Below are 26,859 nucleotides of genomic sequence, written 5' to 3' on the forward strand. Positions count from 1 at the left end.
ACAAATACATCTTTTCAATAAGTGTGTGAATCACTGTTTGGTGAGCAATATAACTGGAGATACTTGAAACCAGTCTTACCTGTTCAGAGTGATGAGGGGAAGCGCTATCTTGATTGATCTCTATATATTTTTAAAGTAGAGTCAAACTCGGTTCTATCATCCCAGAATGAGTATCACGTGAGTTTTGGGATTAAAGAACAGCACGAGCATAAACACAGAATGTGGAAATAGAGCCCAGAACTCTGACGTGTTGACAAAGAGAAGGGGGGGGGGAAATAATTAAATAAAAGTCTGAACTCTGGATGGTATGATCAACTGGTTTCCTCTTTTCCCTCGCTTAGAAAAAAAAAATCAACATGACATGCGGTACTTTTTTTTTATCAACCCCAAAAGCTTTTTAGATGTCACCTGGCTGTTTTGCATGGTGAGAACCTACATACTGTATTTTCTGATGTTGTGATGCATAAAACTGTGAACATTACAAGTCGTGTGTAAGGTCAAACCCTATTCGGTTCACATTTAGAAAAAGTGACTGTGAGAGGAAGGGGGTGGAAGTGTCTTCACAACTACCACAACTAACACAACACCCCCAAAAAATAAAAATGAAACTGCTAAAAAAAAAAACATTCATACCTACAAAAATAAAACAGAAAAAACAAAAACCTGAATAATTTTTCTTCTCTTCTGGGCAAATGCATTTGTATTATTTGTTGAAGTGCTACAGTCTGTGATTCTACCAACAATGTCCCGCAGGCGAGGACAGAGACAGGTTGACCCGAGCACCCTCTATTGGTAACATGAATTAGGATTACACGCTTGAATAACAGTGTGTGTGGGTGAGGTTAAATGAGATAAGCAGATCTAATTGTGTTTATTGTCAGGATATGTTAACAGTTCCACAGCCAACAAGAGAGGTTCAGCACATGGAGGGAATCATGGACGGCTAAAGATCTTTAAAATTTATATACATTCTCCCATACAGAAATCATGATACTTTCAATGGGACTGTACAGCACAATGTCTATATGGATATTTCCAAAAAGGCAATGAATCCTCATTAAATGACGAAACAATCTGCCACGTCTGAGAACTCAAAGATGCCTATGTCACGTCACATGATAGAGTTGTTCGCAGAGGTCTTTACTGACATCGGTCGCTGGGCAGGTTCTTGTACTCGGGGTTCCAACCTGATCTGGCAAAACACTCTGCGGCCTTCCTGTCACACTCACAGATGAACATCTCACATGCGTTATTCTTGTCTGAGGACCAGAAAGTAGAGAGCACGCGATGGTTACAGATGACGGTATGAATCGAGATTTAGAACTTCAGGCTTTCAGCTCTCGTTGTTTTGGTGCACTCACTGCCGCAGGTGACCTTCTTCTTTTTCTCATCGCAGCTGTAGTCATAGAACTCGGTGTACGGGTTGTTGATGATGGACCAGCACTCGTCGAGCTGCATGGCATCACCGTAACACTGGTCGTGCACCATGCAGCACCTACAGAATTGACGACACACATTTTCAAACAGGCTGAATTTGGCATTCTCGTGTCGTTGTAGTATAAATCTGAGTGGCGGGAATCATGACCTATCTAGACCGTCCACGGGCGTGCCAGAGCCTCCCATCCCACAGTAGCAGCCGTAGTCGGCGTAGTCGAGAATGGGCCAGCTATCGGGCATCCCACAGAGGATCATGTTCCTGAACTGGTTGAGTGCATTGCTTTTTACAGCAGAAGAACACTCGGCTGAAGCACAACAACGGTTTGAACAATCAGAATTCTGTTCATACAGGACTATAGGATGCATCTATGGATGAACAGCTTTGGTCAAATCGTACTCACCGACAGAGAGGCCTGCGGCCAGGAGAAACAGAGTCTGCAGGGTACTCATCCTGCGAGTCTGAACTTCAGCCACAGTGTAGCACAAACTCTTCAGCTCAGGCACCTCTTTATATATATGTCAAGTGTCAGGCCTTTGGCCCCGCCCCCGGTTGTCTACTGATGAGTCATCTTGCACGTCCGCTCGTCCACTCGCCTGTGGGATTCCCCCCAGACCACCTAAGGGGTCCACAAACCTCTGACTCCTTCAAGAAGGGTCTAAAAACCTGTCTTTTTAAGAGAGCGTACTCTTAAAACCACCGCATTTTTATGCTCCTCTTTTTTCTTAAACCTGTTAACTTGTTTTATTCTGTAGCACTTTACTGGTGCGGTCAGGTTATAGAAAATGATGACAGAAACTGTTACATGAGTGTTTTCTGAACTTGTGCAAGGTTGTGTAAGAATGGAATAACAGGTTGTGTAAGAACAAGATGGGGCCGAGCCAGTGGCGGCTGGTGGAATTCCCTTTTTTCGGGTGCGGGGGGCTATGCCACCTCCAACCTATTTCAGCAATATGACTTAATGCGACAAAGTATCTAAATCACACATTAATGTACTCTGCAGTTAAATACTTAGCAATTATTTTAATCCAACATGACATAAGGCAGTATAATATTAAACACATAATATAATATGACATAATGTAATTAAATGTGATGGAATATAATTATTGAAAATATGTATTCTGATTCAAGGCACAGATTGACTGATTTGAGTTTACCAAGTGCAATCTCGAAGCAGCAGCGGTTCTGCGATTGGCAGCGCTGCGACGCTCCATGGGGGCTTTTTCCAGCACCCCCCAGAACGGATGGGCGCGCAACACCTGAGGGGTCCTGGTCGGAGATGAACAGACTGTTTGACCCCAAACATTGATTTATATTTCATATATTACAGATGACTGTGCATTGAAACACACTCTTACTTCACATAAGTAGGTCATGTTTGCTTTAAAAAGAAAATTAAAAAAACAATTTCCGTCAGGTGGGGCGGCGCCACCGCGCCCTCTGTTGACCGGACTTCCCTGCATTGGTCGCTGGGCAGGTGCTCGTGCTCGGGGTTCCAACGTGATCTGGCAAAACACTCGGCGGCCTTCCTGTCACACTCACAGATGAACATCTCACATATGTTGTTCTTGCCTGAAGATGAGAAAGTAGAGAACGCTCGATGGTTACCAATAACGGTATGAATGTCAGGATCTAGTTTTATAACTTCAGGTTTCAGTTCTCAATGTTTTTTGGTGCACTCACTGCCGCAGGTGACCGTCTTATTTTTCTCATCGCAGCTGTAGGCATAGAACTCGGTGTACGGGTTGTCGAAGATGGGCCAGCACTCGTCGAGCTGCATTGCATCATCGTAACAATGGTCGTGCACCATGCAGCACCTACAGAATTAACAAGACACATTTTCAAACAGGCTGAATTGCCGTTCTCGTGTCGCTGAAGTATAAATCTTAGTGGCGGGAATCACAACCTATCCAGATCGTCTACTGGCGTGCCAGAGCCTCCCAACCCACACCAGCAGCCGTAGTCGGCGTAGTCAAAAACAGGCGAGCAATTGGGCATCACGCAGAGGATCATGTTCCTGAACTGGTGGAGTGCCTTGCCTTCCACAGAAGAAGGTGGAACAATCAGATTTATTTTTATACAGGACTATAGGATGCATCTACTCACGACCAACCGAGCATGAACAGATTTGGTGAAGTTGTACTCACCCACAGAGGGGCCTGCAGCCAGGAGAAACAGCGTCTGGAGGGTATTCATCCTGCGAGTCTGAACTTCAGCCACAGTGAAGCACAAACTCTTCAGCTCAGGCACCTCTTTATATATATGTCAAGTGTCGAGCCTTTGCCCACGCCTCGTCACGCCTCAAAATGCACAGGGTAAAACCGGCTTGTCTACTCATGAGGCATCTTGCACCTCCACTCTTTCTACTTCCTGTGGTATATGTTTTTTTTCAAAGTCTTCTAATAAGCAGGCCACTGAGGGTGACAGTGAAAGCCTTAATGTTTAGGCTACATTTTTATCTTTACCACTTTAATGTGAGGGATGAGCATTTGAACATAGCTTTAATTATTATTATTACTATTACCATTATTTATCATCACCATTAATGTCATTACTACTGTTATTACTGTTGCAGTCAGCTTATAGAAAATGCTTACAGAATAATGTTGCATGAGGGTTTTCTGAAGTGTATATTTTGTGTAGGAACAGGAATCCAACAAGTGGACTGAAAAAATGTACAAGTCACGTGCGTAAACAGGATGAATGTCACGCAAAATGAGCATAATCAACGCCCCCCAGCAAATTCCGTGTGAGGTTCCGCTTCCTGTCACGTGTCAGGAAGAGTTCATTCATGAAAACGGCGTCAAAGAGTTTTTTTTTAAAAAAGGAAAACGTTCACGAGATCGGAGATTGAAGTTCTGTTTTCAGAGATGCATAAATGAAAGTTCATATTTCATCAGCGTCAGCAGGAGATAAGTGGCAGACTGAGGCGAGTCACCTGTGAGTCCCACTGTCACTGATATAAAGAGGAAATGCATCCATATGAAAATGGCTTGTACAAAAAAGAAGAAGCATGTTTTCGCTGGAGCTGGATCCGTGCCAACTTCATTCATTGCAACATTTTACAATATGCAGCATGTTGTGATTCATTTACATTTCTTCTCTGGCGTGTAAAGCAGCTCACACTCTGTGTTAAGGCTCATCCACCTGCACTCACATCACCTAACTGTGCCCTTTACCACGGCACCGGGACACGAGTGCGCATATGACGCTTATGATGCTCCTGTCTTGTCCGCAGGTTGACTAAAGATGTGTCACGAGCTAATTTGAATTATTTTTTGGGGAGATGATGTGAAAATAGTTTGCATGGCGACAATAAACAAGTGACATGTCAGGCCAACAACAACAACTCCGTGCGCAACATGCATGACAACTGCCAAAGAGGTGCGCTCCACCTGGCCATTGCGCAACACTGTGATAAGGCTGTGCTGTTGCCATCATTTATTCAACCAGCTCGTATTAGCCAACCACCACTGGAGGGCAGACTATGAATATAGGTAGCTGACACTGGGGTGAGGTTGAATTGTCAAATTGTCTTTTGGAAGTTTCCTAAATCTTGAAGTGACCCGGAAGTATTTGATCAGCAGCCATGATAAGAGCTGTTCGGATTCTCTAAATGCACATGAAAGGAGCTTCAATGCTTACTTTCCTATCTCCTTTAGCATAGGTCACACCGGAGCTTCCTTTGTGACGGTAAGGAGATATAGATGCCCCACAATTCATTGCGGCAGCGATAATTAATGTGACGCACCATGAACCGACGTAAACGATTCAATCCAAAGTAGAAGTAGAAGAGTATGAATATGACCCAGAAGAGATGCACGTCATCATGTCAGTTACTGTTACATATGAATCATTTACTTCTGATGTCACAAGGTGGTAAAACACTGAAACGTGCTGATGGAACCGCTGAGATTTTTGGAGTTCATCTGCGGAAATTTGTAATTTCACCACGACAGACGCATCAATAACATCCGCCGTCACATGATGACGTAGTTTAGTGAAAGTCAAGTGGGATTCTCTGAGCAGCGCTGTCGGCTTTTCCTAAGTCCTATCAGTCCTCCATTACACCTTTCCTTGACCTCATGATGTTTTGCACTAAGGTAAAGGAATAATAGATAGGAACAGTAGAAAGGAAGGACAATTTGACCTCGACCCTGTTCTGCCTCCTCTGACTTTCTGATGCTGTGAGGCACCACCCACTTGTAGTTACTCTATGTAGATTGTCAATACGTTTCTTTAAATCATAAATTATCGTAAATCATAATCCACTAACATGCTTTAATGCGTATGTTGATTTGATTAAGATGTGCCGATAATAAACAATTTGGTTATTTAAACGTCTTCCCTTTTATAAGTACAACACAGACGGTCCATCAGATCCATTCCGCTGCTACTCTAATGCGCTGCTGCTCACTTTCGGTAACTATAGGAACGCTCCGTGAGCCGCCATTGCTGGAAGAAAAAAAGGTCCACGGGAGGGAACAGAGTTGTGGCGACTCTCATTTGGCAGCTCTGCCGCAGAACTGTAGTGCCCACAGGGAGAAAAGTTGAAGCTGTGTTTTTAAAAAAGTGGATCTTAAATCTCTGTGGCACGCTGACTCTTAGGTCCGCTCCACTCTTAATAAAGGGGCCTCTTGTCTTTTTCTTGGAGTTGTAATTTTTTCGTCTGATTTATTTCATTTGATTTGCTTTTCTGTGGGTATATCAAGTGGTTTATGTTCTACAATTGGTATTAGTCCTGTTTTTGCATAGTTGGTCTTGATTTGATTTGAAAGTGACATTCTAATGACTTATAATCTTCATTTGGTTTTGTTCACTTTTCTTTGTTCATTTTATTACAGCTATTGACTGGATATTCTATTTGCAGCTCATCCTACTTTGCGTTGAATTGTTTATTTTGAAATTGTTATTTTGCTTTTCTTTTGAATGGTATTAATATTTTATTGTGGAGTGAACCCACTGTTTGCAATGCTATTTTTTTGTTTTCTTTTAGTGTTTGTTGTCCCAAGACTTGACACCTGTCCGGTCCTTATGAGATCCTTGTCAGAAATCTCCTCAATATTGAGCTCCGGTAATTAATGCTTGTGCTACTCCATAACAGCGAGGACAGAAAAGGGTAGACCCTAGCGCCCTCTTTTGGTAACTTGAATTAGGATTATACCCTTGAATAACAGTGTGATGTGTGTGTGTGTGTGTGTGTGCGTGTGAGGTAAAATGAGAAATGAATGGAAAATTGTGTTTATTGTCAGGATATGTAAACATGGCCACAGCTTACAAGAGTGGTTCAGCACATGGAGGGAGTCATGGACAGTTAATGATTTTTAAAATTACAGTCACACGTTTGAGAGCTAAAAGATGCCTATGTAATGTGCAAGACTAAGTTCTGCACATGATAGAGTTGTTTGCAGAGGTCTTTACTGACATCGGTCCTTGGGCAGTCGCTTGTGGTCGGGGTTCAAATGTGATCTGGCAAAACACTCGGCGGCCTTCCTGTCACACTCACAGATGAACATCTCACATGCGTTGTTTTTGCCTGAGGACAAGAAGGGTGGTTACTAATAAGAGAACGGTTTGAATGTTGGATTGAGATTTTTAACTTCAGGTTTCAGCTCTCGTTGTTTTGGTTCACTCACTGCCGCAGGTGACCTTCTTCTTTTTCTCATCGCAGCTGTAGTCATAGAACTCGGTGTACGGGTTGTCGAAGATGGGCCAGCACTCGTCGTGCTGCATGGCATCATTGTAACAATGGTCGTGGACATAGCAGCACCTACAGAATTAACAAGACGCATTTTCAAACAAACTGAATTGGCATTCTTATGTCATTTTAGCAATAATCTGTGTGGCGGAATCACAACCTGTCCAGTTCATCCACAGGCGTGCCAGAGCCTCCCTTCCCACAGTAGCAGCCGTAGTCGGCGTAGTCGAAAATAGGCCAGCTATCGGGCATCAGGCAGAGGATCATGTTCCTGAACTGGTTGAGTGCCTTGTCTTGCGAAGACACGGCTGAAGCACAACGAAGATGGAACAATCAGAATTTTGTTTATACGGGACTATAGGATGCATCTATGGATGAACAGCTTTGGTCAAGTTGTACCCACCCACAGAGAGGCCTGCGGCCAGGAGAAACAGAGTCTTGAGGATATTCATCCTGGGAGTATGAACTTCAGCCACAGCGTAGCACAAACTCTTCAGCTCCGGCACCTCTTTATATATATCAAGCATCAGGCCTTGGGGCCCCCCGTCAGCTGTTCATACTACATAGAGTCGCACGGGCCCCGAGATTCAAACACTAACTAATGTGCGAAAGCAAGAGAAACTCCCACACTCTGTCAACTTTTCCGTCATGTCATGGTTGAGCTGCGTGACCAAACAGACTAGGGCTTGGAGAAAAAAGGACTGACAATGTTTGCCTCTGCAGTTAACAGCAGTAACAGAAACCAAAGGATACCTTCACTGAGGAGATCCGCCGGCCTCTAGTGGCAATTTGAATTAATTTTTTGGGAGATGATGTGAAAATAGTTTGCATGGCGACAATAAACAAGTGACATGTCAGGCCAACAACAACAACTCCGTGCGCAACATGCATGACAACTGCCAAAGAGGTGCGCTCCACCTGGCCATTGCGCAACACTGTGATAAGGCTGTGCTGTTGCCATCATTTATTCAACCAGCTCGTATTAGCCAACCACCACTGGAGGGCAGACTATGAATATAGGTAGCTGACACTGGGGTGAGGTTGAATTGTCAAATTGTCTTTTGGAAGTTTCCTAAATCTTGAAGTGACCCGGAAGTATTTGATCAGCAGCCATGATAAGAGCTGTTCGGATTCTCTAAATGCACATGAAAGGAGCTTCAATGCTTACTTTCCTATCTCCTTTAGCATAGGTCACACCGGAGCTTCCTTTGTGACGGTAAGGAGATATAGATGCCCCACAATTCATTGCGGCAGCGATATTTAATGTGACGCGCCATGAATGGACGTAAACGATTCAATTCAAAGTAGAAGTAGAAGAGTATGAATATGACCCAGAAGAGATGCACGTCATCATGTCAGTTAATGTTACATTTGAATCATTTACATCTGATGTCACAAGGTGGTAAAACACTGAAACGTGCTGATGGAGCCGCTGAGATTTTTGGAGTTCATCTTCGGAAATTTGTAATTTCACCACGACAGACGCATCAATAACATCCGCCGTCACATGATGACGTAGTTTAGTGAAAGTCAAGTGGGATTCTCTGAGCAGCGCTGTCGGCTTTTCCTAAGTCCTATCAGTCCTCCATTACACCTTTCCTTGACCTCATGACGTTTTCCACTGAGGTAAAGGAATAGTAGATAGGAACAGTAGATAGGAAGGACATTCGACCTCACCCCTGTTCTGAAAAAAGTGGATCTTAAATCTCTGTGGCACGCTGACTCTAAGGTCCGCTCCACTCTTAATAAAGGGGCCTCTTGTCTTTTTCTTGAAGTTGTAATTTTGTCGTCTGATTTATTTCATTTGATTTGCTTTTCTGTGGGTATATCAAGTGGTTTATGTTCTACAATTGGTATTAGTCCTGTTTTTGCATAGTTGGTCTTGATTTGATTTGAAAGTGACATTCTAATAACTTATAATCTTCATTTGGTTTTGTTCACTTTTCTTTGTTCATTTTATTACAGCTATTGACTGGATATTCTATTTGCAGCTCATCCTGCTTTGTGTTGAATTGTTTATTTTGAAATTGTTATTTTGCTTTTCTTTTGAATGGCATTAATGTTTTATTGTGGAGTGAACCCACTGTTTGCAAAGATATTTTGTTGTGTTTTCTTTTAGTGTTTGTTGTCCTAAGACTTGACACCTGTCCCGGTCCTTATGAGATCCTTGTCAGAAATCTCCTCAATATTGAGCTCCGGTTATTAATACTTCTGCTACTCCATTACAGCGAGGAGAGAAAAGGGTAGACCCTAGCAACCTCTTTTGGTAACTTGAATTAGGATTATACCCTTGAATAACAGTGTGTGTGTGTGTGTGTGTGTGTGAGGTAAAATGAGAAATGAAGGGCAAATTGTGTTTATTGTCAGGATATGTAAACATGGCCACAGCTTACAAGAGTGGTTCAGCACATGGAGGGAGTCATGGACAGTTAATGATTTTTAAAATTACAGTCACAAGTTTGAGAACTCTACGATGCCTATGTCACGTGCAAGACTAAGTTCTGCACGTGATAGAGTTGTTTGTAGAGGTCTTTACTGACACTGGTCCTTGGGCAGGCGCTTGTTCTTGGGGTTCAATTCGGTTCTGGCGAAACACTCGGCGGCCTTCTTGTCACACTCACAGATGAACCTCGCACATGCGTCTTTATTTTCTGAGGACGAGAAAGGTAGTTACCAATAAGAGAAGGGTTTGAATGTTGGATTGACATTTATAACTTCAGGTTTCAGCTCTCGTTGTTTTTTGGTGCACTCACTGCGACAGGTGATCTTGTTTTTCATATAGCATCTGTAGTGATAGATCTTGATGTAAGGAGAGTCGATGATGGACCGGCACTCGTCCAGATGCATGGCATCATCGTAACAATGGTCGTGCACCATGCAGCACCTACGGAATTGACAAGGCACATTTTCAAACAGGCTGAATTGGCATTCTCATGTCTTATAGTGTTCATCTGGGTGGCGGAATCACAACCTATCCAGATCGTCCACGGGCGTGCCAGAGCCTCCCTTCCCACAGTAGCAGCCGTAGTCGGCGTAGTCCAAAATAGGCGAGCTTTTGGGCAACACGCAGAGGATCATGTTCCTGAACTGGGGGAGTACCTTTAACACGTTGTCTTCCTGAGACACGGCTGAAGCACAACAAGGGATGAACAATCAGAATTCTGTTCATACAGGACTATATAAGATGCATCTACTCTCAACAAACCGAGCATGAACTCACCCCCAGAGAGGCCTGCAGCCAGGAGAAACAGCGTCTGGAGGGTATTCATCCTGCGAGTCTGAACTTCAGCCACAGTGTATGACAAACTCTTCAGGTCAGGCACCTCTTGACATATATCAAGCCTTGGGCTCCACCCCCAATAGCTGTTCATTGTTTCGCACGCCTCACAATGCAAGGGCGAGATTCAAACACAAACTAAGAGAAACTCCCACTGTGTCAACTTTTCCCTCATGTTGTGGTTCAGCAGTTTGCTGCATGACCAAACAAACTAGGGCTTAGAGAAAGGACTGACAAAATATGTCTCCACTCTCCAATTGTGATTCATCACAGTAGTTATTTCTCAGAAAAAAAAGCAAGTTAACACTTTCATATTAGCTACTGTATATTTGTCCCACCACATCCCATCCCCCAAAACAGGAAAACAAAACAGAAGAAGGGAAATTAACTAAAGTAAAGTAGTCTTTGTCAGTTGCCGGGTTGTGTACGGATGAGTCATCTTGCACACCAACTCTTGCTGCTTCTAGCGGTATATGCTTCTTATTAGTTAGAGTTAGTTGGGTTGACCCAGGCATCATTTTGTGCTGGATCCTGCAGTCAAGGGAAGTTAGTTTGATGAAAGGGCTGTGTATGTATGTATTTAAAAAGGCATTTAAACGTAGCACTCAGTGGTAAAGGAGTCCTAATACTGACCATTTCCAGTCTCACTGAAGAGTACAAGTTTGACAAAATAAGGTTGCAAATGATGCTATAACCAATAAGGGTGAATATGTTCATACAATGTTTGGGCTAAATCTTATCTTTTCCACTTCAATGTGAGGGATGAGCACTTTTACATAGCTTCTATTATTATTACCCTACTATTTATTATTATTATTATTGCAATGATATTGCATGGGTGTGTCCTGAATTTTTTTGGAAGATTGTTTAAGAACAGGATACCAGGTTGTGACAACAGGATTGGGCTGAACACTTGTTTCTGTAGAAGCCATTCTCCCTTGCCTTTAACACACATTGCCACTTCCTCCTGCTGCCTTATCTCCATATATAGGATTTTGGCCTCACAGCCATGCTAACATCCAGTGTTGCTGCTCGGCCTTAGTCCAAGTGCATATAGGGAATAATAAGAGGCTGCACGGTAGTGCAGTGGTTAGTTGCCTCACAGCAAGAAGGTTCTGGTTTCAAAGCAACTAGGGTCTTTCTGTGTGGAGTTTGCCATAGGCCAGGGTGTACCCCGCCTCTCACCCAATGTCAGCTGGGATTGGCATGTCAGCCTTTCTGAGGAGATACTATGGAGCCATACTATCTGTTTGATGACGACATGATTCTAAGAGTTAATTACATTACCCTGATGTTTTTTGGACATCATGCACTGACTCACTTTTTGATCTGTGTACCCTGTCAGAAATCTCCTCATTATTGAGCTCCATTAATAAACACTTCTGCTTAAGACATCCACTGTCTCCGTCTGCCTGATTTGACCGCATCAATTTTTTCATTACAGTGGTGGTGGTGGTGGGGGGGGAAGGTAGACCAGCGCACCTTTTATTGGTAACATGAATTAGGATTATACCCTTGAATAACAGTTTGTGTGTGTAAAGCAAAATGAGACAAGCAGATCTAAATGTGTTTATTGCCAGGATACGTAAACAGTTCCACAGCCAACAAGAGAGGTTTGGCACATGGAGGGAATCATAGACGGGTTAATGATACTTTGAATGGGACTGTACAGCACAAGGTCTTTTTTGGATATTTCTAAAAAGGCAATGATCCTCAATAAAATGACAAAAAAATGTGCCACGTTTGAGAACTAAAACATGCCTTTGTCACGTATTCTGCACATGATAGAGTTGTTCGCAGAGGTCTTTACTGACATTGGTCGCTGGGCAGGTGCTCGTGGTCGGGGTTCCAATGTGATCTGGCAAAACACTCGGCGGCCTTCCTGTCACACTCACAGATGAACATCTCACATGCGTTGTTTTTGCCTGAGGACGAGAAGGGTGGTTACCAATAAGAGAACGGTTTGAATGTTGGATCGAGATTTTTAACTTCAGGTTTCAGCTCTCGTTGTTTTGGTTCACTCACTGCCGCAGGTGACCTTCTTCTTTTTCTCATCGCAGCTGTAGTCATAGAACTCGGTGTACGGGTTGTCGAAGATGGGCCAGCACTCGTCGTGCTGCATGGCATCACTGTAACAATGGTCGTGGACATAGCAGCACCTACAGAATTAACAAGACAAATTTTCAAACAGACTGAATTGGCATTCTTATGTCATTTTAGCAATAATCTGTGTGGCGGAATCACAACCTATCCAGTTCATCCACAGGCGTGCCAGAGCCTCCCTTCCCACAGTAGCAGCCGTAGTCGGCGTAGTCGAAAATAGGCGAGCTATCGGGCATCACGCAGAGGATCATTTTCCTGAACTGGTTGAGTGCCTTGTCTTGCGAAGACACGGCTGAAGCAAAACAAAGGTGGAACAATCAGAATTCTGTTCATACAGGACTATAGGATGCATCTATGGATGAACAGCTTTGGTCAAGTTGTACTCACCCACAGAGAGGCCTGCGGCCAGGAGAAACAGAGTCTTGAGGATATTCATCCTGGGAGTATGAACATCAGCCACAGCGTAGCACAAACTCTTCAGCTCCGGCACCTCTTTATATACATCAAGCATCAGGCCGTGGGCCCCGCCCCATCAGCTGTTCATACTACATAGAGTCGCACGGGCCCCGATATTCAAACACAAACTAACGTGGGAAAGCAAGAGAAACTACCACACTCTGTCAACTTTTCCGTCATGTCATGGTTGAGCTGCGTGACCAAACAGACTAGGGCTTGGAGAAAAAAGGACTGACAATGTTTTCCCGCACTCTAATTGTGATATGTTGAAGTTAACACTTTTAAGAATAGCCACTGTATATTTCTCCCACCACTACCATCCCCCAAAACGGAAAAATAAGGAAGAAAGTAAAGTAAAATACAAAAAGAAAGGATATCAACATATAGTTCTAATAGAAGAACTGGTTGTATATTCGTCTTACAAGTTAGGGTTAGAGTTAGTTGGGTTGACCCAAGCATCCTTTTTTGCTGGATCCTGCTGTCAAGGGTAGCTAGCTTGTTGAAAGGGTTGTGTATTGTATTTACTCATAGCACTCTATGGGAAAGGAGTCCTAATACTAACTATTTACAGTCTCACTCAGGAGTACAGAGTACCAAGTGTGCCAAAACAAGGTCGCAAACGAAGCTATCAGAGTTAAGGAACCCAGTCAAGTTTTAGAAAATGCTGGCGAAAAATGTTTGTCCCGCATTGTATGAGGTTGTATAAGAACAGGATAATATTTTTTTGCATTTTAAAAGTACAGAATAAGTTTTTTTCTCCCAGTTATTGCCGTTAGCTTTACTAGTTTCAAATTGTGTGAGCCTAAGTCTGAGGCTCATAGACGAAGGCTCTCGTCGGGTGGTCTTAATTAACATTTCTTTAAATATATTCCACCAACCATAACAAATGTTACGATATCAGAAAATAAGATATCATTAACTAAAGTGCTTTCAATTATTACTCTAATACGCAGGCCAATAAGGGTGATAGTGAAAGCCTAATGTTTATACGATTAGAATCCTGTTCAGGGCTTAATCTTATCTTCACCACTTTAATATGAGGTACAAGAACTTTTCCATTGCTTTAATCTTTTTTTCATATTCATTTGCTTTTAGGCGATGATCTCCTTTTTGTTTGTTTGTCTCACCTTTCGTATTTTCTGTTTTTAAGTGATGCTGCCCTTTTATTGCTTTCACTTCTAATTTGTTTTATTCATGTAAATGGGACGGCCCCCCACCCCTGAGGATCCTGTGTCTGCCAAAGCACTTTGTTAACCATATTTTTAAAGGTGCTATAAATGCAAGTTACACAGTAATTCTTTTTAATGTAATCATCAAATCTATTAAGAAAAGCTATTTTAAAAATACTTTCCTGTGAAGCCTTAATGCATCCTGTTTGAATGCTCTGTTAAATGACTGTTGAAAATATGACAATATTGTATTATTTTTTATTCAGGTAATTATTTGAAAATAAAATGTAATTTCAGTCAATAATGATGTGCTCAAAAATGTCAGAAGCCTACATGGACTCGACAAGTGTTAAAAGTGAGGCTGACAACACACACACACACACACACACACACACACACACACACACACACACACACACACACACACAAATGAGTCAAACTACTTATGAAATTGTACTGTAACAACTTTAATATAAATATCTCTCAACTTGGAAAATGTATACACACCAGCACCTTTTCTTTTAATGCCACTGCAATTTATTTGAATGTCAAGCATCAAGAAATCATTGTCATGTTCGTTCTGAGACAAACAGCAGTAACAGAAACCAAAGGACACCTTCACTGAGGAGATCCGCCGGCCTCTAGTTGCAAACAATCCACATCACGGTCTACTTTGTTTATGGCAATTACACATAAGTAACATCATTTATCAATGATATGTTGACGGTTCAAGTCGTAGTTTTATTTTAAAAGTCGGCCCAGTCCTTCAGAGTTTCACGAGACCAATAACAATACAAAAACGTTAACACAGATCTTAAGTAAGGGAGTACTCACAAGTATGCGATTGAGGCTTCAACGGTGAAGCCGCTCATTGCGAACCCGAACTGCATTGTGGTTCCGTTTCGGGGCAGGTGTTGATGAAAGAACAACTTTTAAAGCGGTAGCGCGGGCACCAGCCAATCAAATCGCATTCAGACAAATTCAAAACAAATGTACACATTTCTGTAAATACAGGTCGGACATTTAACGACAAAATGAGCCTGGGGAGAGGAGGCAGCGGCGATTGGTGAACCTTGTGAGCGTTTGTCTGGTTTTGGAGTTTGATTCCTACTTCACTTTAGCATTGCACGGACAGCTAGCCTGGCACGTTAGCACGAAATAGCCGTCTTTTTGGCGTGTCCCGGGCAGGAAACTGTTATTGGTTGTTGTTGTTGTTGTGATAATTACACCAACATCAAATAACAGCACTAAAGCAACGCGTACGTGCGAGTGCTCGGTAACAGTTCCAGTCTGTTACATGGTTTTATGTTGGTCCCTTTAGTCAATTTTGTGGTTCTTCAAGCAAATGTTGGTCACTTTGTGTCTCACCTACTGTTGTCATTGTCAAATATCTTCCAATGACTCAAATCTTGTTATGTCTTGTTTTCCCCCAATAACCTCAATTCTTCCTCTGACGCTTCACTCTATAGAAACTGTCTACTGAAGAATAGCAATGTTCCATGTCACAAAACTAATTATGCCATATTAGCTGAGGGCAGGGATCGGCTCTATGGTGCGAGTCTTAAATTTCGGATTCACATCGCATAAAAGATAGAAAATTATTAGTACAATAGTGCAATGGTATATCAGTGCAAATACTACTTAACCTGCCCAGATTTTCGAAAAGTGTGAGCACTAATCTTGCGACACATTGTCATTTTGTGCACCGAGCCGAACGGCGTGGACGATCAGCGTGCGAACACTGTGTATACATTCTACGAAAAAAAATTATATTCATAGTGCAAAACTAACATAAAACTCTAAAGTTCAGACCAAATGAATTTACCATAATAACTTAATAAATTGTTCTGCTTTTAACTAGGTCGTCTTAGTCCTAACTAACAATCTGCTAGGACACTTGACTGGAATAGTGATGACCACAACACTGCAACTATATTAAAGAGAACATTTGACAACCACGTCAACCAAAGTAGAAAAAAAAAAAAAAATATATATATATATATAACTGAATACTTCACAAGTAATAGAAAAAAATCTACTGTGTGCTCTGTGATCAAAAACTCAACTATTTCAAGATAAACAGGCAAAAAAGGAAACAGTGGACAAACTGCAGTGCATTGGTTTTTTGTTTTTCCTTCTTTCACCTTAACATTCACAGTCTCGTTTGCACCTCTGTCGTATTTGCAAGCACAGGAACAGAGACGACGGCAGCCTCACGAATCTGAGGTCTTTCAGTCCGTTTTTTTCCCCATTCCACTCCCCACATTTATGTTTGCTTTGATTATAGACACGTCATTGTGTCCCACCTCATTGTTCCTTCCTCTCTATGTCTAGCAGACAAAGTTTTACTACAGAGGGCAGTCCGCGAACGAGTTGAGGCCGATTGTTAAATGATTGTAATAACCCGAGTGGCGAATCGATTGTCCTCAACAGATGTGTGCAACAGCTGGGGATACAGTGAGTGTACAAGATATAGTCTCAGAGCTGTGCGTTCAGAAAGGATAACACGATGTCATTATTCAACTCAAGTCTTAAAGCTGATTTGTACATTAATCTGTTGATTTTTTACTGTTCACGTGTCTGCTTCATCTAATCTTGTTGTAATTTAATCATCGTTTACAGGTTATTCCTATACTAAACGCTATTCTTGAATTTGACTTGATGTTAAATGTTAATCTTTAATCTTCCCTCCTCCACCTCATTCAGAGCTGCCGAGCTTCAAAACCAGGACGTGGAGCTATCAAAGCCATGACTGATAAGAGCTCGAATTCACTCTCTGCTTACTGAGGGGAAAAATAAACAACAATAGCAGGTGGAGCTAATATTTTGTTCACTCAGTGTACAGTTCACACACTGGGATAAGAGCTGAGAATACTTCAGATCAGATAGGTTTGTATAGCAAGGTGGTGACATACTTCTTCTTGTAGCGATGTGTCGCGCTGAGCACCATCACCCCGTCCTGCGACAAAAGGGAGAAAAAAACATGGAGGAGAAATAAACGTACAATCTTTCTTAAACATCTTAAATAGACAGGGGCTTATGGGTACAATGATATCAGTCTAATCCCCATCCACAATCAGGGTTACCTCTAACCCTACCTCTAACATATTCCTGCTCTTGCGTTCATAAGAGTGACACACTGAATTATTCTTTGGTCAGTGGAGAGTCTCACCTTAATGGACAGGGCGTAGAGGTGGTTGAGCATGACATGGTTGGGCTCTGGGAGTAAAGCAGGGTCACACTGGGGGAAAAAAGAATTATGAAAAGAAACATCTTTGCATTTTACGTTTCTTTCTTTTTTACATCCTTATTATTTTTTCTCATTTCATAGATGTGATTTATCGGTTGATTTTTTTTATTAACTCAAAATTTTGTTCTACTTTGTATAAATTCCTGGAATAACGGTTATACTTACAGAGATCCCATTGTCTTTGTTGAGGATGACTTGGAGCAAGTGTGGTGGGAGAATGGGTGGAGACTTAATCTTCTCTTCCTGTTTCGGAACGTAGGCGTCCTGATGATACGGCCCGGGGGGAGAGCTGGAGAGGTCTGAATCCAGGAAGGGGGAGAGCAGAGCAAAGACGATGCGGTATGACTTAAACAGAAACACCTACACAGAACCCGTGACTTCTTGGCCTAATGTCTCGCAATAGCAATTTTATATTGGCCGGACATTGTTTCAAAAACCTGTACTCTACACTGCAGTCAGCACTTACCTGACATGTCGGAGCATTTCTGCGAGTCCACCATCAGAGCATCGAACACCTCGAAGTCGGTGTTCTTCACCTGAATGATATTGTTGACTGTGCCGAGCTGGCTGGTTACAACCGGCTGTAGAGGAAACACAAGAGACAAGACAGGAAGTTGAAGAGGGAAAATTCATGATTTAAAAAAAAACCCCACCCAGATTCAGAAGGCCTCTACATGAACTGTTGAGAAACAATTTCTCGTTGGATGGTGACTGATAAAAAGCTGATTTTAAAGTCAAAATTGGAGTGAGAGCAGTCGCTAACCTCGGCTGGGTCGTGGGTCCACTGGCCGTCCACATAAAACTTGTACTGATGCTCCCCCTCCGGCAGATCCACGATGGCCACGAAGGTGTTTTGACTTTGACGGATGAGATGAGAGAGAGAGAGAGAGAGAGAGAGAGAGAGCATTTGGTAAAGAGTTGAGTTGGCACAGTAACTTCTCTTTCACTGTTAAGCCTTGTGAATAATGAGTATGTCCTCTAACTTGTGAACTGAAGTTTTGATCAGGCTTTTTGAAAAGTTTGTATATCAACCTTACAATTGTATTGAACTGTTTCATTCAGAAAACAACCATCGGTTAAATGGAGGACACTCTAAAACAATGGTCGTCAATGAGAAGTCGTTAACGTTATCATTTTAAATAACTGTAATGGAGGAATACAAACGTTCACCTTCTAATCAGGGGAATCTTGTTGGCCCAGCTGTTGAAGGACCCGGAGAGGAAGACTTCCTTGCCATCTCCAGTCCAGCGAAAGACTGTTGGTCGGTCTAGAGTAGGCCCTTTGTCTTCTGCCTCCAAGTCTTGCTGCCACGCAAGAAACTCCTCCTTCTCCAAAGGAGCCTGAAATATAAAAGAATCACAAAACCACTGTTAAGGCTGGTTTATAACGGCTGTTGACTTTCTTCATGTGCGTCGAACAATAGCTATGTTTTCATCTAAATGTAAAGCGGATCATGTTGAAGCTGGAGCTAATAAATGTTGAACAAACAAGTTTCTTTTACTGCAATTAAAAATTACTGCAACGCAGAAAAGATATTACATGTGTCGGGAAAAGGTGCGTACGTCTGAGGCAGAAGTGGAGTGAATTTCCTGTGCTTTATCTGGCCACTGAGAGTAATGGACGAATGGAGGTGCTGACCAATTACAGTTGCACGTCAGGATACAGCGTAGGATCGATTTTGCCCATTAAGTATAAACTGGTCTTTAACTATTTGACGATTGACATTATGTGGAGAAAAGGGGGTTGGAAGAAGTCTACGGATATCAAACCATCACGTTGGCCGCAGCACGACTTACCTTCATATCTTCACCGTGAAAAATGTCTGCATCTTCGGGGCTGTCCATCAGGATCTTTGGCCTCTCCCCCTCCTTGGCGCCTCTGCTGTCCCTCCGCTGGGCTTTCTCCCCCTGGCCCATCGCAGCCCTCTCACTGCTCGTGTTCCCCATGGCGTTGTCTCGCCGTGGACCGATTCAAGGTCACTGTGGAAAAAAAAGATGGAGTTTTAAAGATCGAGACTGCACCAGATGTAACAAATTTTCATAGACTGTAGACATAGTTTAAAAATATATTTGCTGAAACAAGAAACCTTCCTGGAATAGAAAAATTATCACATAAATCAACTTTCATGAATTGATTTGTTTACTTTTTACTTATATACAGTGTGTTACTGCTGCACGGCAGTAATGCAGTGAATCCCCCCCCCCCCTGCACTGCCAGTAAGTAGGGAATGGTAACATAATATTGACGTGTACAGTAATAGATGATCCATTGTTTCTCAGCGCAAATGAAATCGCTTGCCAGTGTGCAATGGATCGAGACTAACAGGGCCACCAGACTCTGACACTAGAGGTGACATATGAGAACCTCCAACCCCACAGAGTTTGAAAATTAAAGTTCATAATATGAATAAATTCTCTTATTACACACAAGGGGTGATGTGGATTACAACTGTACGTGTCACTAGAACAGGGGTCACCAACCTTTTTGAAACTGAGAGCTACTTAGTCATACCAAGGGTTTGATACACTCTTCTGAAATAACAAATTTGCTTTAGTTATATATTATTATTAATGATTAATGATACCCATCTATGAAGACACTGAACACGTTAATGATTTCTCACAATAAATCAACAATGACTTAACAAGGTGGGAAAAAGATAATATCAATATTCAACACTTTATTTCTATTAATCTCAGCAATTGTTTACATTTTCAGATCATCACTTCTACAACATTTCATAGGAAAAATGTCCCATTTTCACTAGCCAGTGACACACCCTTTTAACAAATCATTAACTATGTTGCACCATGTTTGAAAAAGTTATGTAATGTTTAAGAAAAATCTACTTTCATATTTTGAACTAATGACCAAATCTGTGGCATTTAAAAAAAAATATATCTGTTACATTTCATGAACACTTTTGAATTGAACACAATTTTTCAATATTTTAATTCAACTTTGCCACAGACAACATCTGGTATCTGTTTCTTTGTTAATGGGAAGACTGGCATTGCATGCTGTTCACCAGTGTACTGTAATCTGGTGTGTAACTTGACACTGCAACTCTGAGTGAGTCTTGCAGATGTGCATCAGTGAGGCGTGTTCTGTGTTTATTCTTGATGAAGTTCATGTCAGAAAATGCTGATTCAAAGAGATAGGTTGACCCAAACAGGCTGGCAACCTTCATAGCTGCTGTGCATACACCACTGTACTTTTCTGTGTCAACAAGGAACCAAAAGTTTGGTGCAGCCTGGTAGGCTTTGAGGTGGAGGTCATTTTGCAATGTTACGATTTCAATCTCCCCCTGTCCAGCATCCAAGTTGAACATTGCACTTAGTTGCTCAGCAATGTCTGTTATGTCCACGTTCATGAAAGGATTGGAAATGAATGATACACTTCCCAGTAATGACCAACCGCTGCGCTGTACTGCTGCTGTCCACGGACTCGTCGCATTGGAAGCTAAACCACCTGCACTTCGCCAGATCCCGGTCCAGCTGCTCGGCCAGGTTACCGGACATAGCTGACACTCGTCTAGTCACCGTAGATGCCCCCAGTTGGACATCGGAGAGAGTGGAGATGAGATCGGTTCCATTTTTCTCATCTTTAAGTGCAGTGTTAGCAATTATCGTCATTGCTTCTTTAAAAAAAACTTCTCCGTCTGAAAATGCCTTCTTCTTCTTTATCAGAAAATGTGCAGCTCTAAACGAGGCTTCGGTTGCCTTTGGGAGTTTTTCGCCGGCCTCGTGAAAAAGGACTGCTCCTTACCCAAAGCTGCCTTAAGCTCATGGGCCTTTTCTGCCCGTAGCGCGCTTCCTGGTGGGTAGTGAGCATGGTAGCTTTTGTGTGTACTGGAGAAGTGTCTCTCCACATTGTGCCGCTTTGCCGTCGCCACAGTCGCCGCGCAAATGAGACACGCGCAGGTTTCTTTCACAGTAGTAAAAAAGAACTCTTCCTCCCATTCACTGTGAAAATTATACGTTTTCTTTCTTTTTGCTGCCATGTTTTTGGGGTAAGAAACCGCATTCAGCTCCCTATCTTCGCTGCGCCCGCTAGCTTGCTCTCCACGAACGCTGAAGTTTTGTCATTTGCACAATACTCACCTTTGAACTAGAATAGGTCAGAGTTCGACTAAACTTATCTAAACTTAATAAACAGATTTTTAAAATATTGTCATCGTTCATGTGGTCCTTGGGGGCGACCTGGTGCCCGAGGTCACTGTGTTGGTGACCCCTGCACTAGAACATAATCTCCGATTAATATGGCCCACAAACACAGAATGACAGGAAAGTCGTACATTGTTCTGTCGATTAATCGATTAGTTGTTTGGTCCATTAAATGTCATAAAAAGGTGGAAAATGTCGAATGTGTTTCCCAAAACTATGTTTACATAGAAGATGTTTAGTTTAATGTCACAAAGGAGCAAAGAAAATCACCCCACAATTATTCACATTAAAGAATTGACTTTTTTTTTCCCCATAAAAACTACTTGAACCGATTAATCGACTTTCAAAATAGTTGCCGATTGATTCAGTGGTCGATTACTAATCGATGAACTGCTGCAGCTCCAATGTGTAGTACTATTATTACGTCTCTTGATACTCTGGAACAGCGATGACATTAAATTACATAATACACAAGACATTAAATACTATATGACGTATTATATAACATACAGCAGGTGTTGTTAGTAATCATCATTATCGTGACGTTGCCGTTAGCCATCGAAGGAACCGACCCGGGGGCGGACCAAAGCTAACACACATTATTAGCTCGTCTCAACAACCTGACGGCGAGAAAAATAAAAGTCATAACTAAAACCAACAGCTGGACACAGCTGGACACAGCTGGACGACGGCAGTTGATGTAGCATCAGTCCGTGTCGCCTGTTAGCTTTAGCCGCACGGGTTCAAGCTACCGAAGCGAATGTGGCTAGCGCTAGTTAGCAGCTAGCATTAGCGTGTAGCGGTCCTTCACCCGCAACAGAGCGACTCGCTGCTACACTTACATGACACGCATTTAAATATTAAAGCCACCGACTATAAATACAGACCGTCGGTTAGCTTGTTTTTGTTTTACCTGAACAGCTGTCGGTGTTATGATGTCAGAGCCATCTCATCCGGAGGAGCGCGACACGAAACATCTGCGTCACGCAATAACAAACCCGCCCCCCGCTTCCTTCAGTCGTGTGCGCATGCGCAGTAGATTTAAGAACGACTTTAAGAACAAGATCCGCCAGCTATTTCACTTTTGGACATTCCGCGCGTTCACACTAATCTTGGAAAAGCTGGTTTTAACTATTATGCAGCTTTTAAATGGAATGAATTACACACCCACTTCAAACTGAACTGTCTCATTTCACTTGGAGAATTCAAACAGTTCTTATTAGAACTTCACGGAATCTTGCAACTGCCTTTAGTTTTTCCATTCGTGTATTTTTGTCGGTTGTCTACTCCTGCTGTCTGTAATTTGTGTTGTCTTTTGTTGCTGTAAATGTGAAATTGTTTTCAGGCCTCTCTTGAAAAAGAGATTTTTAATCTCAATGAGTTTGCCTGATTAAATAAAGATTAAATAAATAATAATGAAAAGCTGCTGAATCCATCCATCTCCATGCTGGAGCCAATCCCGGTTAACATTGGGCGAGAGGCGGGGTTCACCCTGGACAGGTTGCCAGCCTATCACAGGGCCACACACAGAGACGGACAAACAACCATTCACTCTCACATTCACACCTACGGTCAATTTAGAGTCTCCAATGACCCTAACCCCATTCTGCATGTCTCTGGACTGTGGGAGGAAGCCGGAAAACCCGGAGAGAACCCATGCATACACGGGGAGAACATGCAAACTCCACACAGAAAGGCCCTGGTTGGTTTGAACCAGGGACTCGAACCCAAAACCTTCTTGCTGCGAGGCGAAAGTGCTAACCACTATGCCACCGTGCAGCCCAAGCTGCTGAATAATAATCCAAGTTTTTTTTAATAACAAACGTTTGGTAGCAGTGTAGTATTTGAAGGATCTAGATTTTAAGTCTGTAGCAAAGGAGAGATGTAGTTTTAGGTAGTAAACACTAGATGGAAGCGTGTGTCAAGCACAATGACAATGTGTACACACTATCTTCACAATCGGCATTGCCAGTGTACATAACTTGTATTTTATGCATATCATATTTCAAAATGCAAACGATGAAGTTGAGTCAGGTGAAAATGATCTGTGCTACTACTGGGGAGGCAACTTGCCATTTAATTTTAAAACACAATAAATGTGATAAGGCTTCGGACTTTGACGCCTCATTTTGCTTCCTAGGAGTTTCACAGTGCCTCAAATATATTTTTTTAAATTGTTAGGATGGAGTTGTGATCGTGCGACAATTAAATGTCAAATTCCACTATCAGGCAGCACAACCTGAGACTAGGACAGGAGTAAAACGGTGAAAATAATGATGACAATGATGAACACAAGATGAAGTGTTAATTTTTCAAGTAATTTTTTGTTTTTAATTAGTTATTTGATGAAAATGGGGTGATAGGCCGAGAGCTTGTATCTTCGTCCATCTTAACTACGATCTGTGACTACATCAGTTCAAAATATCGCCTGTTTGTTAATGTTCTTATTTTGTACAGAAGTTATTGTTATTGTTCTTCTTCAGTCTGCTACCTCATGGGGTAGTTATCTTAGTTGTCGGAGTCTTCATGGAGCTTCATTAGAAGCTCAAAAAATGCCTTTTAATCTTATAACCTTATATATATCTTATAATTGTTTTGTCCCCTCGCCACCATTAACAACAGAAGTTGTCTTTTACTCAAACGTTCGCCACAGATTTTTAAAAGAAGTAAAGATTTCCACCCACAAAGAGCACTCCAACATCTTACAGACGCAGGGGGCAGCCAATGCTCAAAGGGAACGAGCACATAATGAGGAGCTAAGTGAAAGAAGAAGGAAAAAAATGTGTCCACCAGAAATGTGTGAACTGAATTTATATGTGACAAGGCCTCGTTATCTTGAATGTCGCAGCGAACACAGCCCCGAAATTATTGTCATGTTCACAGTTGATTGTTGTAGACGCACAATGTCAGTGAATAATAACACTGATATTTTTTGATTCAGGAATTTATATACATATATACATACACAGAGTAGAAACTGTACTTCAATAATTCATTAAATGAGCTATTTCTTTTTTTTTTCAAAAGATAAAACACATGACCCAGGCACGTTTGATGACTTTCCTGGAACCAGACTGCTGTAATTGGCTCACGTCAGCTGGGGAGACTGAGTGGGCTCAGAAGGAAGACGTTGGCCTGGCTGGTTGGAGGTGGGATGTGATGTTTTTCTTATTTATTTATTTTTTCACTCTCGTGCGGAGGAGGATCTAAAAATGGACTGGAGTTGGCCGGTGTGGCATGTTGTTGGTTTTGATGTCTCGAAAATCAGACGGCAGTGGTAGAGTACAAGGACCCAGGTGGTAGTGGGTGATACTTGATTTCATCTTACGACCCTTTTTTTTATGTTGCTAATGCTTGAAGATGATTATAAAATTGTACTTAAATGTGTAGTACTCTGAACTGAAGACACCGACTTAACATCGTTTTGGAGAAATGCTCTCTCTATGAATGCCAGCTTTGAAAGAAAAGCCAAAAAAGACTAAATGTGAAGTCCGAACTGGGAGAGCTCTCTCGGACTTATTAGACATCCAGCGTTGGCTCACAGACCTGCTGATGAACTCCGCGATGGGACTGATGTGCTGACATTTTCACTGTGGCTGTGCCCTGGCGCCGCTTCCCCAGAGCCACGAGCCCACTGCCACTCTTATTTACCGTTACTCATCCCCGCTGCATGAGGGGAAGCCATCGCGCGACTCATCTAGCTATCCGGGACTGATGTTAGGACTGAGTTCTAGTTTTAGAACCCCAGAATTATGCATGCACCCCATCAGAAGGAGGTTCTACAAGTCGTGATGTGTTTTGAAGAGTGGACAAGAAAACAAAATCCCTTGGGTACGATGGACATTTTTGCAGCGTGTCCTCAGTCTTTGTTTTTTCGTCAACCACGGTGAATATGAATATTGTATATTGCTCCATTACCATGCACCGCCACGGCTGAGGCCAGGAACACAGAGGAGAGGACACAAAGGCAGACAGGGCGCACAGAGGCTCGCGGACGCAGCGAAGATACTAAAGGAAAAACCAGGCTTTCACGCAGGTGATGGATAACGAGGCCTGCGGGAGACGATGGGAGAAAAAAAGGAAAACAGGAGCAGATCGTGACATGCACTTTCTAATTTATTTATAGAGCTTCTTCAGCTCCTATCATTCACTGCGAATTGTCTATTTTAACAAAAGTGTTGGCTATAAAAAGAATAAGATGGAAGAGAAATGTGTTCTTTAAGTGTTGCTGTCTCCATACCTAAAAGGCAGAGATGTCTTTAATCTTTAGGCACGTCAGTTTTCAAAGTGTACAACGCCTTTGTTTGAAAAAAACTTTCTCAATTTGAATGTCCCAAGTGGCAGGGAGGCTGCATCAGAGAGCTTAGAACAATCTTCTCTCATTAGCCCGGTCATTTGCGAGGCTATTGGGATGGGATAACCTTCGATTCTCTTCAGAGCTCAAGTTTCACATTTGACTCGGCAATTAATGTGGCAATTAGCCCGGTCAAGAACATCATCATTAAATCTGTTATGAAACAGCAGACACGGATTTCTCACCCACCCACCAACACACACACACACACACCCACACACACAGAAAGAAAGAAAAACTCTCTCCCTCTCTCTTCTTTGAGTCCTTTAATCTCCTTTCCCTGTCAAGGCGTTCTCCATCTTTTTCTCTTTGACCTTCAGTTTAACACTTGGGCGGATGCTGCTGCTGGACTCCTCCCTGTTTCTTTCTTTTACTGACGGATACAAATGCAACACAAGCTTTTGTGCAAGCAGGGGGTTTATAGTTTCACTCTGTGACTTCTACAAGTCGATTTGCCTTCTCTGTTTTCACCAATTTTTTAAATTTTTATTAAATCTTGACATCCAGTCGAGGCAAGAGTTTCTGTTCTAGCGCTCTGTCTGGCAAACCCCTTGGTGAGAAGGTGACCCTATGGTAAATATCCGTCGCAGACTCATTCATCGGTAGCCAGTTGAAGGATCTAGTGGCCATCCTTTGAGAACCCCAGGTCTGTCCTCTTGATAAGACACTTATACATCTTATACGCTCCACGATTGCCACTTTTGATATTCACTGCTATGATCCTCTTGACCTTTTGAGACTGTGTGGATGAGATATCCGAGGAAAGACCTTTGCAGGAAGCAATGCTCCAGCCATTGCAAAGGGAGGATTATTTTTAACTACTCGAATGATAAGCAACTGGCTGAAATCGGTATGAACAGGTCCTATACTCTCTATACTTCACTGTCACATTTCAACATATGCTGCTTATGATAACAAATGTTGGCTGATTCATCTCTCGAATTTCAC

At 42.3% G+C, this 26,859-nt stretch overlaps 5 protein-coding genes across 7 annotated transcripts; all 5 read right to left on the reverse strand.

Annotated features, from left to right (window-relative positions):
- Positions 1-856: 856 nt before the first annotated feature.
- On the reverse strand, positions 857-3,746 carry LOC118285311 (phospholipase A2). 3 transcript variants are annotated; one of them, XM_035608864.2, is made up of 4 exons: positions 3,586-3,746; positions 3,345-3,477; positions 3,122-3,255; positions 857-1,259 (listed from the first exon to the last, which is right to left on the reverse strand). In XM_035608864.2, exons 1-4 carry the CDS (start codon positions 3,632-3,634, stop codon positions 1,141-1,143), a joined length of 435 nt encoding a protein of 144 aa, XP_035464757.1. In that variant the 5' UTR covers positions 3,635-3,746; the 3' UTR covers positions 857-1,140. The 3 variants fall into 3 exon arrangements, with proteins under 3 accessions (XP_035464757.1, XP_035464756.2, XP_035464755.2); XM_035608863.2 differs by lacking the exons at positions 3,122-3,255; positions 3,345-3,477; positions 3,586-3,746 and adding exons at positions 1,362-1,495; positions 1,586-1,742; positions 1,839-2,815; XM_035608862.2 differs by lacking the exon at positions 857-1,259 and adding an exon at positions 2,744-3,010.
- A 2,917-nt stretch (positions 3,747-6,663) lies between these two features.
- On the reverse strand, positions 6,664-7,693 carry LOC118284977 (phospholipase A2-like). Its single transcript, XM_035608233.2, has 4 exons — positions 7,540-7,693; positions 7,297-7,444; positions 7,075-7,208; positions 6,664-6,974 (listed from the first exon to the last, which is right to left on the reverse strand). The coding sequence occupies exons 1-4, from the start codon at positions 7,661-7,663 to the stop codon at positions 6,856-6,858; spliced, it is 525 nt and encodes a 174-aa protein (XP_035464126.2). The 5' UTR covers positions 7,664-7,693; the 3' UTR covers positions 6,664-6,855.
- A 1,783-nt stretch (positions 7,694-9,476) lies between these two features.
- On the reverse strand, positions 9,477-10,503 carry LOC124849744 (phospholipase A2-like). Its single transcript, XM_047329628.1, has 4 exons — positions 10,357-10,503; positions 10,108-10,264; positions 9,890-10,020; positions 9,477-9,787 (listed from the first exon to the last, which is right to left on the reverse strand). The coding sequence occupies exons 1-4, from the start codon at positions 10,403-10,405 to the stop codon at positions 9,669-9,671; spliced, it is 456 nt and encodes a 151-aa protein (XP_047185584.1). The 5' UTR covers positions 10,406-10,503; the 3' UTR covers positions 9,477-9,668.
- A 1,465-nt stretch (positions 10,504-11,968) lies between these two features.
- Positions 11,969-13,060, reverse strand: LOC118284976 (phospholipase A2, minor isoenzyme). The gene is made up of 4 exons (XM_035608232.2): positions 12,904-13,060; positions 12,661-12,808; positions 12,439-12,572; positions 11,969-12,338 (listed from the first exon to the last, which is right to left on the reverse strand). Exons 1-4 carry the CDS (start codon positions 13,025-13,027, stop codon positions 12,220-12,222), a joined length of 525 nt encoding a protein of 174 aa, XP_035464125.2. The 5' UTR covers positions 13,028-13,060; the 3' UTR covers positions 11,969-12,219.
- A 1,532-nt stretch (positions 13,061-14,592) lies between these two features.
- Positions 14,593-22,603, reverse strand: prkab1a (protein kinase, AMP-activated, beta 1 non-catalytic subunit, a). The gene is made up of 8 exons (XM_035608231.2): positions 22,471-22,603; positions 19,188-19,370; positions 18,562-18,731; positions 18,155-18,248; positions 17,858-17,972; positions 17,557-17,690; positions 17,314-17,382; positions 14,593-17,100 (listed from the first exon to the last, which is right to left on the reverse strand). The coding sequence occupies exons 2-8, from the start codon at positions 19,335-19,337 to the stop codon at positions 17,023-17,025; spliced, it is 810 nt and encodes a 269-aa protein (XP_035464124.2). The 5' UTR covers positions 19,338-19,370; positions 22,471-22,603; the 3' UTR covers positions 14,593-17,022.
- Positions 22,604-26,859: the final 4,256 nt, after the last annotated feature.

This window comes from Scophthalmus maximus, chromosome 20, assembly GCF_022379125.1.
Source record: "Scophthalmus maximus strain ysfricsl-2021 chromosome 20, ASM2237912v1, whole genome shotgun sequence".
Classification (NCBI taxonomy): Eukaryota; Metazoa; Chordata; class Actinopteri; order Pleuronectiformes; family Scophthalmidae; genus Scophthalmus; species Scophthalmus maximus.